The following is an 18,928-nucleotide window of genomic DNA, read 5'->3' as shown; positions in this document are numbered from 1 at the left end:
TCACTTGTTAAGTGGAGCCTTTTGGTGTGTTTAACCTTTTAGTTTTGATGAAGTCTACTTTATCAATTATTTTCTGTTTATTGCTTTCTAAGTCCTAAGAAATATTTGCCTACCTTAAGATCATGAAAATACTCTCCTATGTCTTCTTTCTTCCAGAGCCTTATAGTATTAATTTTTACATTTAAGTTTATGATCCATCTTTAATTAATTATTGTTTATAGTTGAGGTGATCCAATACTAATTTTTTTTCCATATACATAACCAAATGGTCCACCATCATTTGTTGAAAAAAATTTTCCTTTCTCCATTCACTTACTTTGGTGCCATAGTCAAAAATCAATTCACCTTATTAGTGTGGGTCTCCTGCATTCTCTCGTAGGGAGAGACAATATGCTATGTGCTCTGAATATTGGGGTACATTCTTGTTGTTATTCCAAGAATACAAGGCCCTGACTGCTTTTTGCCCAGTCCATATCTGTCCATATCCTTGTTAATTATAAATCTGCCCCAAATTGTAATACACTAATACCAAAACTAGGCAAAAACATAGTAAGAAAACTACAGACCAATATTTCTTGTGAACATAGATTTAAAAATCCTCAACAAAATATTAGCAAATTGAGTCCAACAATGTATAAAAAGGATTATATACTACAGCCAGGTGGGCTTTATTCTAGGTACGCAAAACTGGTTCAACATTTGAAAATCAATTAATATAATCCATAATATCAACAGGCTATAGAAGAAAAATCACATTATTAGATCAGAAAAATATGCAGAAAAACCATTTGATAAAATCCAACACCCACTTATTTAAAAAAAATAGATTAGGAATAGAGGTGTACTCCTTCAACTTGAAAGAGGAAACACAAAGCTTTCCTGCTAAGATCAGGAACAAGACAAAGATGTCCCTTCTCACTACTGCTTTTTAATATCATATTGGAAGTCCTACTTATTGCAATAAGACAAGAAAAGGAAATAAATCTGGTTTAATACGAGCTCACATGTTAGCATAACTGAGAACAAAGGCTAAAACAATACATTTGCACATTAAAGTCCTCTTTTTATTTATAAAGATAAAATGAGAAATGTTATTTGGTATAATGTCTCAATTTATAAAACAAGTACATTACAATCTTAACTGTTAAATAACTCCTTGACACTGATGAAACTATAAGTTAAACAGGTGAAAATTAATTTGATACCCTGGCCAGGTAGCTCAGTTGGTTAGAGCATCATCAGGATATGCCAATGTTGTAGGTTTGATTTCCAGGCAGGGCACATACAAGAAGAAACCAATGATTGCATCAGTAAGAGGAACAACAAATCAATGTTTCTCACTCTCTAAAAATCAATAAATAAAAAGTATTTAAAAAAAAGAAAGTTAATTTGAAAAATACATTGTTTACCTGATTGAAGCTGTTCAAGTTTATCTTTTTTGTGTGAAGCCAAGTCTCCTATAAAGCAAACACCACCTTTAGCTAGCAAAGAACTGCCAGCTTGAATGCTAACTGCTCCAGTTCCATAATTATTCCTGGATAGTGTAGGAAAAATTTCACCAGAGACTGGGTGACGTATACCACGGGGCACAAGGTTTATACTAAAATTCAAAAGCCTAGGGAAAAAATAAATTCCTCATTACTATTAATTAATATTTGGCTCTCAGAAATCATAATGTGTAACAGCTACACAATCAAATTTAGTTTGATTCAATGTTTATTAACCTAGGGATAAAAACATATATAAGGCTTGGTCCTTAACTTGGAAAGCTCACAGCCGAGAAAGAGACATAAATAAAAAACTAAAATACAAAGTGATAAATACTGAAATAATGGGTGGTATGAGAACATTCATAAGAGGGTATTATTTCTTTCTGGAAGAAGTCAGAGAAAGGCATAGAGAGATGACATTTGAACTGGGCCTTTCTCATTTTATGGATTGTTTTCTTTTGTTTACTCAAAACTTTTGCATTTAGGCTTGCCAATATCCCATCATGACTATTCCGACTGCCTATCCTCTATGTCGTGGTGACTCTTGATAAAATCTTTTGCTTTCTAATCTCTTTGCCAACTGCTTCAGCCTCTTTATTTATCAAGTTTAAATTTTAAGAAAAGAATATGATTATCTTAGCTTAGCTTTCAAATCCTTGCCACAGCAATCATAACTTGCTGGTGAAATCAACTATGATGACTAGGGGTGGGGGTGGGATGGGTGGAGGTGGGTAAAGGGGGAAAAATTGAGACAATTGTAATAGAATAAACATAATTTATAAATTAAAAAAAAGACTATGATGACTAAACATAGGCATGCAGACCAAATATGGATGAAGTAGTATCCCTTAAATATGAATAAATAGATGTTATGAAATATCTACTGTATGTGCCATTCCAAGGAATTTGGATGTTAGTCTGAAGATTATAAAATGGGGAACTGAAATTTAGAAAGACACTTGCAAGCCTTTAGAGCAGTGGTTCTCAAACCTAACTCACATTAAAATCACCAGTGGAGTTTTAAAAAATTTTAATGCCAGGCTCCACCCCAAAGCAGGGAAATTAAAACTGTGGGCCTGGGCCACACTCATACATACCTTCTCCTAGGTGATTCTAATGTGCAGTCAGGCTGAGAACCTACTTATTTAGAACAATGAGCCTCAAACTTGGCTATACATTGGAATCGGGTACGGAATTTAAAAAAAAAAAAGAACTGACACAAGGTCACAGAACACAAGCCAAAATTAAAAAATCAACTGTATTTCTATATATTCACAGAAACTATTTGAAAAATAAAAACAATAAAACACTATCTTTTTAAAAAAACCCTCACCCAAGGATATGTTTACTGATTCAAGAGAGAGAAAGGGGGTGGGGAAGAAAAACATCAATATAAGAGAAAAACATCCATCCATCCATCGGCCACCTACCCCATGCACCCCTAGAGGCGATCAAACCTGAAACCTTTCAGGGCATAGCATAATGCTCCAACCAACTAAGCCACCCAGCCAGGGGAAACACTACCATTTTTAATAGCATCAAAAATGTCAAATACTTAGAAATCAACTTAAAAGATGTTCATTGCCTTTATAAAACATTGCTGAGTGAAATTAAGAAAAGATTTAAATAAATGGAGATGTACACCATATACATAGATTGAAAGATTCAACATTGTTAAAAGATGAATTCTCCCCAAAATTGACTTATAAGTTAAATGCAGTTCCAGTGAAAATCCTTAAAGGCTTTTTTGAGGGGGAGTAGTGGGTGAGGTTGGTATTAACATACGAATTCCAAACTTTATAAGAAAATGCAAAGGACCTAAAAAAGTGAAAAAAAAAAAATGAAAAATGAAGAATAAAGTCTCACCACCTGATTCAAAACTTAACAGAGCTACAACAATGAAGAATGTGTGGTATTGGCATAATTACAGACATATGGGTCAAAGTAACAGAAAAGAGAGTTGAAATGATTTATACCCAGTTCGATTTTATAACTAGTTTACATCCAGTTCAATTGCTTTTCAGCAATGGAACCAATACAATTCAATGGGGAAAGGAAAGTCTTCAACAAAAGGTATACAAAAATTAGATAAATGCATAGCAAAAACATAAACCTTGACTTCTATCTCAAACCATATGCAAAAGTTAGCTTGTGACAGATAAGAGACCTAGTATAAAAGTGAAAACTATAATGCTTCTAGAAGATAACACAAAATAATATATTTATGACCTTGGGGTTGGCATAGATTTCTTAAGCAGAATGCATAAAACTCTAAACATAAGAAAATAAATTGGGTTTAATCAAAACTAAAAAGTCTGCTCATCAAATATATCTAAGTGTTAGACTGGGAGAAAAATTTCATGATACACACAGATGATAAAGGATGCACATCCAGAGCAACCCCATTTAAAAGTGAGCAAAGGACTTGAATAGAAACTTCATAAAAGATATATGAGTAGCCAATAAGCACATGAAAAAGAGCTCAAATCAGTAGTCATCAGGGAAATGCAAATAAGAATCATAATGAGATATCATTTCATACATACTAGAATAGCAAAATTGAGAAAGACTGACATCAAATGTTGGTGAGGATAGAAACAACTGGGAGCATACATTGTTAGTAGGGATGGAAAATGATACAACCACTTTAGAAAAATGGCAGTTTCTTACAAAATTAAATATACACCTACATTATGACACAACATTTCCACTCTTTAGTATTTATCCAAGATAATGAAAACACATGTCCACAGAAAGATTTACAGAATCTTTACAGAAGCTTTATTTGTAATAGTCAAAACATGCAAAACCTAAATCTTCATCACTGGAAGAGTGTATGAACAAATTCTGCTATATTCGTATAATGGAATGCTACTCATTAATAAAAACAATAAAATTCTGATACACACAGTTGGGTCAATCTAAAAAACAAGTTGACTGAAAGAGACTAGACCCAAGAGTATGCACTATATGCTCTTGCTGGGTGGCACAGTTGGTCAGAGCGTCATCCTGATATGCCAAGGTGTGGGTTTCAACCCTGGTCAGTGCACATACAAGAAGGAACCGATGAATGCATAAATAAGAGGAACAACTAATTTCTCTCTCTCTTCCCCACCCCCCTAAAATCAATTACAAAAAGAGTATGCACTCTATGATTCTACTTATATAAAGTTCAAGAACAGGAAATTAATCTATGGTGACAGAAATCACCAGTGGAGATAGGAACAGTATAGAAGAGGGAATGAAAGAACTTCCTGAGGTAATGGAAATGTTCTATATTGTGGTCATGGCTATAGGAGTGTGTGCATAGGTGAGCGAGACAGACCAAGTAACCCAGGATTCCAGTGTGGGGAAACAATGCTTCAAAACCTCTGGCTGTAAAAACTTGTGGGGGTTGTGGCAGAGGGAGAAACTCCCAGTCTCACAGGAGAGTCCATTGGAGGGACCCACAGGGTCCTAGAACGTACACAAACCAACCCACCTGGGAATCAGCACCAGAAGGGCCCAATTCATTTGCAGGTAGTGGGGGAAGTGACTGAGAGCCAAGTAAGCGCCATTGTTCCCTCTCTGACCCCTTTCACACATACAGCAGCACACGCAGCAAGGTAGGTTGCCTCCCCCTGGCAAATACATAACACTCTGCTGCTCACAATGTGACAGGTGCCGAGACAAAGAAATATGGACCAAATGAAAAAACATCACAATTCCAGAAAAACAACTAAGTGATGAGATAGCTATCTTATCAGATGCAGAGATCAAAATGCTGGTAATCAGGATGTTCACAGAAATGACCGAGTATGGTTTCAAAATAAAGGAAGAAGTGAAGGGTATGCAAAGTGAAATAAAGAAAAATATACAGGGAACCAACAGTGAAGGGAAGGAAACGGACTCAAATCAACGATTTGGAACCGAAGAAAGAAATAAACATTCAGCCAGAACAGAATGAAGAAATAAGAACTGAAAAAAATGAAGACAGGTTTAGGAACCTCTGGGACAACTTTAAACATTCCAACATCTGAATCAAAGAGGCACCAGAAGGAGAAGAAGGAGGGTGAGAAATTGAAAACTTATTTGAAAAAATAATGAAGGAAAACTTCCCCAGTCTGACAAAGGAAATAGACTTCCAGGAAGTCCAGGAAGCTCAGAGAGTCCCAAAGAAGTTGGACCCAAGGAGGAACATACCAAGACACATTGTAACTAAATTACCCAAGATTAAAGATAAAGAGAGAATCTTAAAAGCAGCAAGAGAAAAGGAGACAGTTACCTACAAAGGAGTGCCCATAAGACTATCAGTTGATTTCTCAGAAGAAACCTTATAGGCAAGAAGGGGCTGGCAAGAAGTATTCAAAGTCATGAAAGACAAGGATCTACATCCAAGGTTACCCAGCAAAGCTATCATTCAGAATGGAAGGGCAGATAAAGTGCTTCCCTGATAAGGTCAAGTTAAAGGAGTTTATCATCACCAAGCCCTAATTATATGAAATGTTAAAGGGACTTATCTAAGAAAAAGAAGAAGATTAACAACTGTAAACAGTAAATGACGACAAACTCACAACTATAAACAACTGAACCTAAAAAACAAAAAACCTAAGCCAACAACTAGAACAGAAACAGAATCACAGCAATGGAGATCACATGGAGGGTTATCAGCAGGGAGCAGTGGTGGTGGGGAAATAGAGGAAAAGGTACAGGGAATAAGAAGCATAAATGGTAGGTACAAAATAGACAGGGGGAGGTTAAGAATAGTATAGGAAATGGGGAAGTCAAAGAACTTATATGTATGACCCATGGACATGAACTAAGGGGGCAGGGGGAATGCTGCAGGGAGGGTGGGTGCACGCAGAAGGGGATAAAGGGGAGGAAAAAATGGGACAACTATAATAGCATAATCAAAATATATTTTTAAAAAAACAATAGAAAAGTGAACAATGGTCAAGGAGTTTCATAGGAAAATAATGGAAGTGTTTAAAAAGCTGTAAATGATGCCAAAATTTATTTCAAATTAAGGAAATGTAGATTAAGATACAATTTTCCACCAGTCAGATGGAAAAATTTTAGTTTGATAAACTTTAAATATGTTGAATGTTGGTGAAGTTCTGTGGAAACAAATACTCTTATGCTCATATGGGAAATTTCAATTGGTGCAATCTGTAGCAGTTAGCACCATATTTACATTGCAATTTAATTTTAGCAAAAACATTTGAATTTTTAAGTTTTATTCATTAAATTTTAAGTTCATTCTATATATTTTTTAACAACTGCATATAAGATATTATTGTAAGAACCATATGCTTAACTTTTTTAATGCTTATGTAACTTTTTAAAAGGGGTCCTTGCTAGTGAGGAGCCCCAAAAGCTAAGTAAAGGCTTATTCCAATGTTATGGTGCTGTTCCCAAAACAGTAATTTGGGCATTTTAGACAGCATTATTTGGGTACAGTGAGTCAGTATTACTGAATGGAATCTTAAAGAAAAATTAAAAAAATGGCTTGTTGGTTCATAGTGGGGAGATTATTTAAAAATGAATACAAAGTACAAAAGCAAAATACTAAGGTAAGGGATGAAGGAAAAGGGAGCCTGAGAATGATGCATTTATTTGTAAAGGTCTGAGTGGGGAAATAGGTTGAAACTTTAAATGGCTCAATTCTCAAAATATTGAAAGCAAACATCCCATTTCACAATTCATGCTCTAAAAGTTTTGAATTTTATTGATAAAGTTTACTTAATTAAATTTGTGCCCAGATAAATCCTAAATATTTGTCTTGTAATAATGCTCATGGAAATGATTAAATTAAGTCTGTGAGCAATTTATAATTTAAAAAATTTCATGTCACATATTTTACCTGTCTACAAGTAGAGAATCACTTGTTACAATTAAAATATCCAGGCAGTCTTCCACTTCTTTGTTAAAGTCACTGGTCTGTACTAGACTCATCAGCAAACAGAGCTTCAGCAAATTGTAAGTCCCAGGAGGAACAATGTGTGATGCAAAGATATTGGTAAGTATTGCTGTAAATTTCCAGCATGAGCTGGCAGTCAAAGAGAGGAGACACCTGAAATTGTCACTAATTCCTGAAGGAACTGGAAGTAAATAACACATACATTAAAAGTAGTTTGAAAACAAAAAGAAAAATAACATTATAGATATCGAATTCTATTTATCTAAAATATTACCAAATTAGAGTTCTTTTAATGACCCATATTCAAATTCTTGTAATGATATTAAATTATGATTGGAAGTCACTCTGGCCTATGATCTGTATCTCAGGAAATGTGATAAAAGGAAGGAGTCACCCTGACTGCCCACATAGATTGACTCTTGAGTTGCAAGCAAATCCCTTATTCTTCTCCTTTTAAGATGTGTGAGCAAAGCCACATCATAGGGCTCCTATATTGTAGTGTTTGCTTTTTTATTTCTATGTTTGAAATAATACTACCTTCAGTGAGGACTAAAAAGCAGAGTGGGAAATATTTGACTATGGTTGTTAAAAGATTTATACTCTACTACTTTGAAAGCATTGTACTGTACTATATGGTAATAGTCTAGACCTCCACTCCCTCACTCTGTGCAACTCCTGAAAGGAATGAGTAATTTAATCAAATTGGTCAGTTTTGGAGGAATAGCTAGGCATGTATAAACCAGTCCTTTTCTCCCTCCTCTTGGGCTACCATCATAGAGCTTTGATTTCTTCTACTCACCCATGCCCACAGACGAAGGAAAACCTATCTTGGTGTAGCTCTTGCTACATCTGGGTGGTTAAATCTGCCTAATTTTGGAGTTCAGCATGAGAAGCAGTTTTCAACCTACATATAAGCCATGTTCTGCTACCAACTCAGTACATCTTGAAACACCTCACACCAGAAAATATTTAGAAGATCACTAAAATGTCTATTGTTCACTAATGCCTTTCTTCAACATTTTAATTGTTCACAAGCTTTCTTTTCAAGATAAGCAGAAGTATCTAGAACCACCTTTCATTTAAACTCAATTTGGGCCTCTATTATTGCAGATGGTCATCTAGGAATTCTTTTAAAAGACTAACTCTATTCAAGATTTAACTAGCCTTTCTTACATTTTGACATTAGTGTGCCAAGTTAAAAGAATATGCTTACTCTCCACTTTTGTTTACATAATGCTTAATTACATTAGAGTTGTCAAAGAAATGATAAATTGTCAGTAATAAAGTTGATATTTTGGTTCCCATTTGCCTTTCTATTTTGTCTTATATCTCAATTTGTTCCGAACTCAGATGAGGAGAAGGATGCTAATTTACTGGTCTCTCTTTCTCAGTTCACAAGGTAAGATCTAGCTAAGGCTAGAAAATAAAGGTTAGGGTAGAAAAACCTTTTGACTAATCTTTAACTCTTGGTACCCTGAAACATTTTTCTCATTAGTAATTATTAAAATAATAATAATAATAATAATAATAAGGCTTAGCAAAAAAAAAAAAAAGATTTCCTCTGGACAAGGTTCTACATTATCCCATTTTATTTTCTTCACAGAATTTATTATCTGAAATTGTCTTATTGATTAGCTTACTGATTATCATCTGATTTCAGAGTAGGAACTTTAACTGGCCTGATCAATGTATCCCTAGTGCTCAGAAGAGTGCCCAGCACAAGGCAGACAATACTTACTCCCTAAAAAATGGATTTAAATTTAAATGTTTGTTAGTATATATACTATATATTTTCCTTACCTTTTGGATTGCAAAAAGTGATGCTGTTTGCCTCTATACAAACAGAAGTTTGTAAAGTTTTTACACAGGTTGGAATTCCAATAATTTTATACTCATTTCCTATACTCATTTTGTTCACTGATTCATCTAAAATTATCAAACACAAAAAACAATATGTGTTCACTAATGAAACTTGTACATGATCTTATGGTTCAAAAATCTAGAACAAGTAACAATTCAGTAGTTGGATTAAAATATGTATTTTTGTTTAGTGTAATACCCATACAGAATGGCATTAATGTAAATTGAGGCTATTTTATTGCTAATAAATTTTGATACTTATAGGCAATGTTGAATTAAATTCAAGAAGCATGTGACATAATTAGGTAGTCTCCTACATAGTCAAAACAAAAATAATGATCATTCTATTTAAGATGAAATAGTTTTGTATTAAATGACAAGAAATGTTAATAAACATGATCTTATAAGTAATATTTTATTTGGGAAGAAAATAATTTTAAAAGGTATTATTACTGTCTACAATATAGGCAAGGCACTTTGATATTCATTACCCAATTGTAAACTATAAAATAGATATTGTCATCCCTACTTTACATATGAAGAAACTGAGAGGGTAAGTGACTTGCACAAGGCTAAATAGTTAAGTACCAAAACTGAAATTCATATCTAGGTCTGCCTAGTTCCAAAGTCTACTGTCTTGCACTATACTAGGTTCCTCTCTCATACCTACATATTGGGTGAAATTTTTGCACAAGTTCAAATCTCATTTAAGAAGACCACACACCAGAAATCTTGATTTTCCATTACACAATTAGAAGTTGGGTCATTGTAAAGCTATGAAAAAATGTTTTACAAGGAGATTAACTTCTCTCTTTAAAGAAGATCAAACAGTGATCTCCGTTTTTAATTCTTTTCTCTTCTCTCTTGTACTTTTTTTTTTTAAGCTCCACAGAACATACACCAGTACCCTGTAGACTTGGAAGGGAAGAATCAGGCTCAAGAATTGAGAAAATAAAAACCTAAAACCAACCAACCCAACTAACAACAACAACAAAACCCACATCTAAATGATATAGAATGAATTACAAGGGGAAAATAAAAATGAGTAATTTTTCAACTGTGCCATGGAATCTTTGAGTTCGATGGATATGTCTTGGAAAGGTCAAGAGGAAAGCAAGAAGTCTGGGAAATCTGGTTATTTCTTCTGATCTGAACCCCAAAGGGCCTGCTTCTATTCATTTAACTTTTAAAAATTTATTTGGGTTCTATATAAGAGTTTATATGAAGAAAGGGTTTTCTAGTAAAATATAAGTTATGTAGCCACTTATATTTATATACTGTAATGTATGGTTTATATATAGTATATAATAGAATTAAGTAGTTAAAAACATCTATTTTAAACTAGAACGCTCAGGTTTGAATCACAGCTGTGCCAGGTACCAGTTGTATGACCTTTGACAAGTTACTTAACTTCTCTGTCTCTGTTTTCACACTGTAAAATGAAAATAACAATAGAAACTGTTGATAGGGTTGCTGTGACTAAATGAGTTAACATATGTAAGAGTGCCTGGTACACAGTAACTGCTATATAAAAATTACATATTATCATCTAGGCTTACATACCTGCCTCATCCTTGGCAGGCCATAGATGTACACCATATACATAGATTGAGAAAATAAAAACCTAAAACCAACCAACTGAAATTCATATCTAGGTCTGCCTAGTTCCAAAAAGAGCAATTTATTGTTTAAGTCTAAATCACTTTTACAATGTTATAAAACATTCACAGAACAAGAAGAATGTTAGAAAATTTGGTGCCTCCCAATGTTTGTAAGTTAAATGCATTTTTTCCTCTCCTCTCCCACCAATGTAACAGATAATCTTGTATTGCTGATGTACATATTTTTAGCGAAGAGTTCTTCTTTGAGTCTTTACTTTCCTAACTCTTAAATTTCCTATAGGTAGTTGACTTTCAAGATCCCTCTTTCTGAACCGTTTAATTCCTCCACCTTTAGCCCAAGAAAAGAGGCTGAGCCATATCCTCATTTTCACAGTTTTGGCTCCTCTTCTCTTCCCTGGGTGATTGATACTAATTTCCTCCTTCATGGCAGATTCTGTCTACGCACAGGTCTTTACCCATGCAGTTCTCAACAGTCAATGCATATTCAAATGTGCAGCATATGCACGTATGTCAATGCACATTCATTTATTTAACAAGTATTTATTGAGTTTTTACTATATGTAGTAAAAAATCTAAGTCCCTACCCTCATGATGTCTATATTCTAAAACAATTACTACAATACTTACATAACACACACATAGAATAATGGGAGGTCATTACCATAAATAGTCATGACTTTGGGACTTAGCACAGTGCTTGGGACATAGCAGATCCTAATATCTTTTAAAGTGAATGTTGTGTGACTAAGTGAGTAATTGCCACATAGCTAAATATGACTCTTTAAAATACTCAAGAATAAGATGACCTATCATTCTTAAGTTACAGCAGTCCCCCCTTATCTGTGGGGAGATATGTTGCAAGATCCCCACTGGATGCCCGAAAGTATAGATAGTACCAAACTCTCTATTTTTTTCTATATATACATACATATGATAAAATATAATTTATAGATTATTCACAGTAAGAGATTAACACTAATCACTAATAATAAAGTAGAACAATTATAACTATATCTTTGTGTGTGTGTGTGTGTGTGTGTGTGTGTATATAAAAGAAGTGAATGTGGCATTATTATGTTAAATAAAGGTTACCTACTTAAACACAAGCACTGCAATACCTTGATAGTCGATATGATAACCTAGATGGCTAGTAAGTGACAAACAGGCAGGGAGTGTCTACAACATGGAGATGCTGGACAAAAGGATTATTCACTTCCCAGGATACTTCATCACGCTACTCAGAATGGTGTATAATTTAAAACTTAGGAATTGTTTACTTCTGGAATTTTCCATTTAATATTTTCAGACCATGGTGGACCATGGGTAACTGAAACTATAGAAAATGAAACTATGGATAAAGGGGGATTACTGTATAGAAGTACCATTTATAATATAAAAGCATAAGTATGTCAATTACATATTTTATATATTTTATAGCTATTTGCTTTTAGTTCAAACAGAACTTACCTCTTAGGAAAATTGTAAGAGATTGAAACCTAAATGGCTGGTTGTTAGAGTATCCTTGAAAAGCATGAAGTGCCTTTGCAGTAATTATTTCAATTATCTGTTTATCTTAAGGCAAAGAGCAAAAAAGAATGTTATTAGAATATATATTCAATATAATTTCCATATTAAAATATCAGACACCACTTTTAAAATTGAAATGAAAATGTAAATGCATTTTTACCACCAAGTACTCTAAATTTCCTGTCTTCTTGAAGTGAAGATGAACACAGATTACACAAAAAGTCATTTCTTACTGTTGCAGATTCTGTAGCACCAGGCACATGCACTCTTACATACTGAAATCCTGAGGGGGGGGAAAAAAACTCCAGAAGTAAGCTAAATTTGCTTTTGGATTTAGCTATCCATTTTCAGTCCTTTAAAAATTAACCTAATTTAAAGTATAATTAATTCAATTTTGTGTGTGGGTTCAAAACAGTTCAATTAACATTTATTGCATGGCCATTTCTTGCCAAACACTGTGCTAAGGCACTGGTAATATGAATACTTAAACACACAATTTCAATAGGCAACAATAAGGAAACAGATAATTTCAGTATGCAGAATCTATTTAGAGTGGTTAGAGAGAAGAGAGGAGGAGCATCAAACCCAATGTGAGGTGGAGATGAATGGAGATGTCCTGGAGAAAGACTAAACTGAAGTTAAGCCAAAAGGCAGAGAGAGGATATTACATGGAATGAGAATAGCATGAACAAACTTTCGTGAAACAATGTAAGAAAAATATGTATATCAGCAATACAAGATTATCTGTTACATTGGTGGGAGAGGAGACGAAAAAATGCATTTAACTTACAAACATTGGGAGGCACCAAATTCTAACATTCTTCTTGTTCTGTGAATGTTTTATAACTAATTGTAAAAGTGATTTAGAATTAAACAATAAATTGCTTAATAGTTTGATTTTACATTTTAATATTTACCTTTTGAAAGAGGGCATGTTTCATCTGAACAAAGAAATCTTGCACCTTGTGTATACTTGGTTACAGTTGTCATTGCAATCACAATTCCTTGCATCATATAAAATCTTTGAGATGTATAATCAAGTGGGAACTCATAAACATTAAGACTATAACTTGGCAGAGGAGGTAAATGTGTTAGCTTCAGCACTATATTAATCTAATAAGAACATAAACATGGTATTAATAAAAACTGCAGATCCAATTGGCCTTGTATTACAATATATATTTGTAGGGTAAGTCAAATAAATGATTTGTTAGTGTTATTAGGAACCAAAATTTTAAGCAAAAAAGATATTTAATATAAAATTAAATATGCAAAACCCTTATAATCTTACATTTTAATTGAAAATATCATTATTTTCCTTAAAAATACACATTTCCTCAAAAGACATAAAACAATGACAACCCAATAGCAAGGAACACTTCTACTGCTCAGATTGTAATTGCTAACTATAATTTTCCAGTAAAAGGAAACAGGACTCCTTAAGGGAAATGGCTCTTTCCAGGTCTGGGGCAGAAAATATACCAGATGGACCTGGTACGTCTCCTTGTGCCAGAAACCAAGGGAGCTATAAAAAACTAATGGGATGGGTCCAAATGAGACAGGAGCAAAGTTTAAAGGGAACACCCAAGGTAGGATAATAAAAGGATCAAAAAGAATGAAAAATTCATTAAAACATATCAGATATATTTAAAAATTCATGAGTTCATAGTTTTTTTTTTAAAGAAAAACAAAAACAATATTAATTGGTCATAATTAAAAGCAAGATTTCAACTCATTACTCTGAAAATTTAGAAATGGAAATAATCAAACATTTATTTTGCTTTTCTTGTACAAATTGTATTTCAGGGTAACCATATATTTGATGAAAGAAACTTCTCTTATAGACTAATTTCAGCTAGTAAATTCTGAAAGGATGCTAAAGTTTTTAAAAAATCACAATTTTGTAATACTTAATGAAATAAAAAAGTATAGGTAGTGATCATCAATGGCTGCAAAAAGCATTAGGTGAAAGTTGATAGGAGACTGTATATTGGAAGGATTTGAAGATAACACCTGAACCCACTGATCCACTGTGGCATGGCTAAACTTTGGACAACAGATGGTATAGTTCTCATACTGTAGTGCAATATGAAATACATGAAACTATCATGTATTGTTGTTAAAATTAGTTGAATCTGAATCTAAGCAAGTCTTTAGAGCCAACTTCTATTTTCCAGAAATATAGGCTATAGAGGAATAAGTTAAATACAACAAGAACATAGACAAACCCAGATTGAGACATTTTACAGAACAAGTAATTAGTTTCTTAAAAAAACCCAACAGTATAAAAAGGGAGGGGGAGGGAAACGGCTCTGGATTAAAAGAGACTTAGTGAGACATAAGAACCAATTATAATGTGTAAACCTTGTTTTGATCCTATTTGAACAAATTCACCATGAGACATTCTTGAGGTCCCAATTGGGTAAATTTAAATATGGACTGGATATTATAATGATACCAAAGAATTATTATTATTTTTGTAAGGGGTAATAATGGCATTGTGATTATATAAGAAAAATGTCCACAATTTTTAGAGGTTGACACTAAAGTATGTAGGTAGGTGAAATAACAATATCTGGATTTGTTTTAAAATATTTCAGAAAAATATTGATAATGTAAGCATAGCAAAATAAAAATAAACTATTAACTCTGAGTGAAAGATAGATGGAGGTTTGTTATATTAGTCTATTTTAGCATATGTTTGAAATGGTTTATCAAAATGTTTAATGTTATAAGTGATAATACAGGAAACAAGCATATGTAAGATATTCCATTGAACTTTGAAAAATGAACTTTTTTAATAAAAAAATATAGAAATGTTTATTTACAAGTCATCTTAAAAGTATTGTACATTAGTTTTCTTTATTAAATTAAACAAAAACTTACTTGAGTTTCAGTCTGTAATTGTCCAATTAATGAAAGAGTCTTAACAGCAGTAAAACAGACCTGTGATTTCAAACAAATGAAAAAGTTACCAAAAATTTCATGGGTTATAAAATTATTTCTTTCTTTAACTTACTGATTGAAAAACTTGAGCAGCTTTTAAAGGCTGATGTAAAATGTGATTTCCAAGTTCACCATCTAATTCAACAACATCAGAGGGATTTATTAAAATATTGAATCGATAGACAGCATAACTTTGTTTTGAATCTGTAAAAATACACAAATATAAAATTGAGAATAATTATATGTAAGTATTTAAAATTTCTAAAATACAATCACCTTTGCTGAACATACCATTGTAGTACTTGCAGTCATCTATAAACTTTTGGAGCCCTCCACTTCTGTCAAGATAGATAAGGGCTGCTTCTTTCATTTTTAGATTTGACATCTTCTAGTTAATGACTCCTCTGTGTTATTAATTGATTAAACCACAGTAGTTGATAAAGACTACAGATGATGAAACTCACAGAAAAGATGAGAACACCTAGAAATAAAATAAAATGCGTGTTTGAAGATCTCTTGTAAAACTTTACAAGCTAGGAATAAAATGATTAAGATTGGATCCTGCTTTCAAGGAGTCGTCAATTATTGGTCGTTTACTATTTATTGCACACGGGGCATTGGGGATACAGATGAGTAAAATACGGTCCCTATTTGTTCAGAAAGAGTACAGTGAGAGAAGACAGCTATGTAAAAAATTATAATACTAGGGAACACAAAAGGAGCAACAAATAGTTCACAAAATTTGGGATATCTTTGCGTAGGGGGTCATAATATTTCCTACTGTATTAGGACATTTTGATTCAACACGGTGGGTTTATAGAGAAGCAGCACTGAATTCTATTTTTAAAGGTGACATTTGGTAGATGAGTCAGATTTTACTGACTGGAGAAGAGGTGAAGAGGGGAGAAAGTTTTCCAAAGACAGGGGGTAACCTCCCTCTCCCCGCGTTTTCAGATCCACACTATTGAATCCACACCCCTGCTACTCAGGCTACTAACTGAGACTGTCCTTTTTGCAATTATTCAGTGGGAAAACTTCAGAGTTCATTCCTCTGTGGCCATAAGTTTGTACAATAATCAAAGTGTATGCTGTGTTCAGGATATTACATCTGTGCTTCATTAGGAAATGAGATTTCCGGGCTGAATGAAGGGAGGCTATTGACAATGAACTGATTGGGTGAGGCTCAACCAGGCTATGAAAGTTTATAGGCAAAGAGAAAGTTTTTAACATTACTCCCATCAACGTTTTTAACAGGGGAGTAATACGGTCAGATTTTCATTTTGGAAACCAGTACCTGCCGTCAGTGTGGAAAATGGATGGGAATAGAGGAAGAGTAGACAATCAATTCCTATTGAAACAGCCCTGAGATGGATGGTCCAATCTAGGGCACTAAGAATGGAATGGAACGGAAGAGATGGATTCTAGATTTAAAGATTTCATTCATACTGGACCTGGTGACCAGCCTGTAAGTGAATTTTCAACATGGATGTGGGTGGATGCTGCTGCTCTAAATGGAAATCCTGAACCTAGGGAAAAGTAGGGAAATGCTGAGTAAGGTAAATTTCGTTTGAGATATTCTGACTTTGACGGGCTCTTGGGGCACCCAGATAAGCACTAGGGAGACGTGAACGAGGGCTACTGATTCAGTAGCTTTAAAAAAGAAAAAGAGAGAAAAAAAAAAAAGGCTAGAGATAAAGTTCTGCGTGTCGCCTGCTTAAAGCTCGGGTCCTAGGCATGGATGGGGAAAAGGGAGGAAGCCCGCGCAAAGCAATAAATAAGAGAACGTGCGTAAATTCTATCACTCTTCTCACAGCCTCAAGAACTCAAGTTTTGGTTCGCTTGGAACGGGAGCAGATCGTGTCTCCACTCCTTGCCGCGTCAGCAGGAAAACACCTCACAAAGTGGCCGAAGAGAATCCAGCCTCACACCCTGCGGACCAGGACCTCCCCCATCCGCAACGCCAACCTCCTGGACTGCGGACCCTAGCCCAGCAGTGCCTCACACCGGTCCTTGGACCCACCGAGCTACGTACACCACACGCGCGCCGCCGGGAGCCCGGGCCCCAGGGAGCCCTTAGAGCGCATGCGCACACCTTCCTTCTGACCGTTGGCGGCGGCGCGGGGACTGCCGGGCCGCGCCTTCCAGTCTGCAGGGCAACTAGGCCCAGCTGCGCTTCACGCACTTCAATCACCCCCGCTCCCTCCCTGCAAAGAAAAGCAGAGAAAAAAAAAAAAAGATAAAAAACCATTGGTTGTCACTGTTGTCACAGGCGAAAGGTGCCTGTGTTTTTTTAAAAAACTTAAGGCCCTGGCTGGGTTGCCCAATTGGTTGGAGCGCCCTAGCGACTCCAAAATGTTACGGCTCAATCTCCAGTCAGGCCGTTGTATGGGAAGAAACGGATCCCTGTTTCTCTATCACCCCGATGTCTTTCTCTCTCTCTCTCTAATCAGTAAACATAAACTCGGATGACTAAAAACTTTCCTGGTGGGAATGAAAATGCTGCAGGTAATTTGGAAAAATTTTGGGACTACCTTATATGACTAAACAGAATTACTGTATGATCCAACAAATCCAAGCCACGTATGAATTTGAAACACATGTCCACACAAAAATCTATACATGAATGTTCATCATGTTATTATCAGCCAAAAAGTGGATAAAATGTGGTATAGCATACACATTTTATTTGGCCATAAAAACGGATGAGGTGCTAATACAGGCTAAAACATGGATGAGCCTTGAAAACACTATGCAAAGCAAAAGCAGCCAGACACAAGCGGCCAAATATTGTATGATGCGTTAACAATAGGTAAACCTATACAGAGAGAAGATAGTTTTCCTCATCTAGATCTTACAATTTTTGTTAGGACTTGTAACTATTTACTGGGGGAGGGGCTAGTGTTAATGGTGGTTTTAATTTCAAATTTCACTGTACTGCTGGTATATGTTGTTTTTGTATATTAACTTTGTATCATGCAATCTTACTATAATCACTTACTAGTTCCACAACTTTTTAAAGTTCTATTAGATTTTCTACAGATACTCGTGTCACCTGTAAACAAGAACAATTTGATTTGGTATCTAATTGAAGCATGGTGCTAGGGGATATCTTAACTAAAGTAAATTTAGTGTAAGAGTTTAACATCAATGTATCGTTAACAAAGTAAACTGTTACTGTTGCAATATTACTATCATTGACACATAAGAAAAAAATTCAACACAGCGCAGATATTACCTACTATCCGGGAAGAACTAAAAAAGAAAATCTAACACAAGATAAATTTGACCATTTGAGTAGGTGTTTCCCTACTCAATGTAGTAGGGATATGGAAAATTCCAAATGGTCGCCTGCTACAAGCCTATCGGGAAGCCCTAAACGGGGGCAGTTTCTGCCCCACTAAGTGTTTTTGAGCTATGTCATCCATGTATCTTAGGAGCATCAGACATGCTGATTGCATTTTTTGCTTTAAAAACAAAAGGGGATGTGCCAATATTCACTACATATTATGCAGTATTTATGTCTTTTGTATGTAAAACTTCAGCTATTTGTCTTGTCATTCGTAAATAATTGGAGGAAAATTCAT

At 34.6% G+C, this 18,928-nt stretch overlaps 1 protein-coding gene across 1 annotated transcript in view; it reads right to left on the bottom strand.

Annotated features, from left to right (window-relative positions):
- MCMDC2 (minichromosome maintenance domain containing 2) overlaps positions 1 to 15,729 on the bottom strand; it is a 33,611-nt gene extending 17,882 nt beyond the window's left edge. The window contains exons 1-9 of the mRNA XM_054590220.1: positions 15,636 to 15,729; positions 15,418 to 15,548; positions 15,285 to 15,344; positions 13,316 to 13,511; positions 12,559 to 12,681; positions 12,339 to 12,443; positions 9,190 to 9,315; positions 7,333 to 7,570; positions 1,410 to 1,615 (exon numbers count right to left, since the gene is read on the bottom strand). Coding sequence (XP_054446195.1) covers positions 1,410 to 1,615; positions 7,333 to 7,570; positions 9,190 to 9,315; positions 12,339 to 12,443; positions 12,559 to 12,681; positions 13,316 to 13,511; positions 15,285 to 15,344; positions 15,418 to 15,548; positions 15,636 to 15,729 — 1,279 coding nt within the window. The remainder of the gene's footprint in view (positions 1 to 1,409; positions 1,616 to 7,332; positions 7,571 to 9,189; positions 9,316 to 12,338; positions 12,444 to 12,558; positions 12,682 to 13,315; positions 13,512 to 15,284; positions 15,345 to 15,417; positions 15,549 to 15,635) is intronic.
- Between the last annotated feature and the right edge of the window lie 3,199 nt (positions 15,730 to 18,928).

This window comes from Pteronotus mesoamericanus, unplaced genomic scaffold (genome assembly GCF_021234165.1).
Source record: "Pteronotus mesoamericanus isolate MK-2021 breed Mesoamerican mustached bat unplaced genomic scaffold, CSHL_Meso_final scaffold_174, whole genome shotgun sequence".
Taxonomy (NCBI): domain Eukaryota; kingdom Metazoa; phylum Chordata; class Mammalia; order Chiroptera; family Mormoopidae; genus Pteronotus; species Pteronotus mesoamericanus.
Note: the sequence above shows the minus strand (reverse complement) of the source record. Positions and strands in the feature narration are given on the sequence as shown.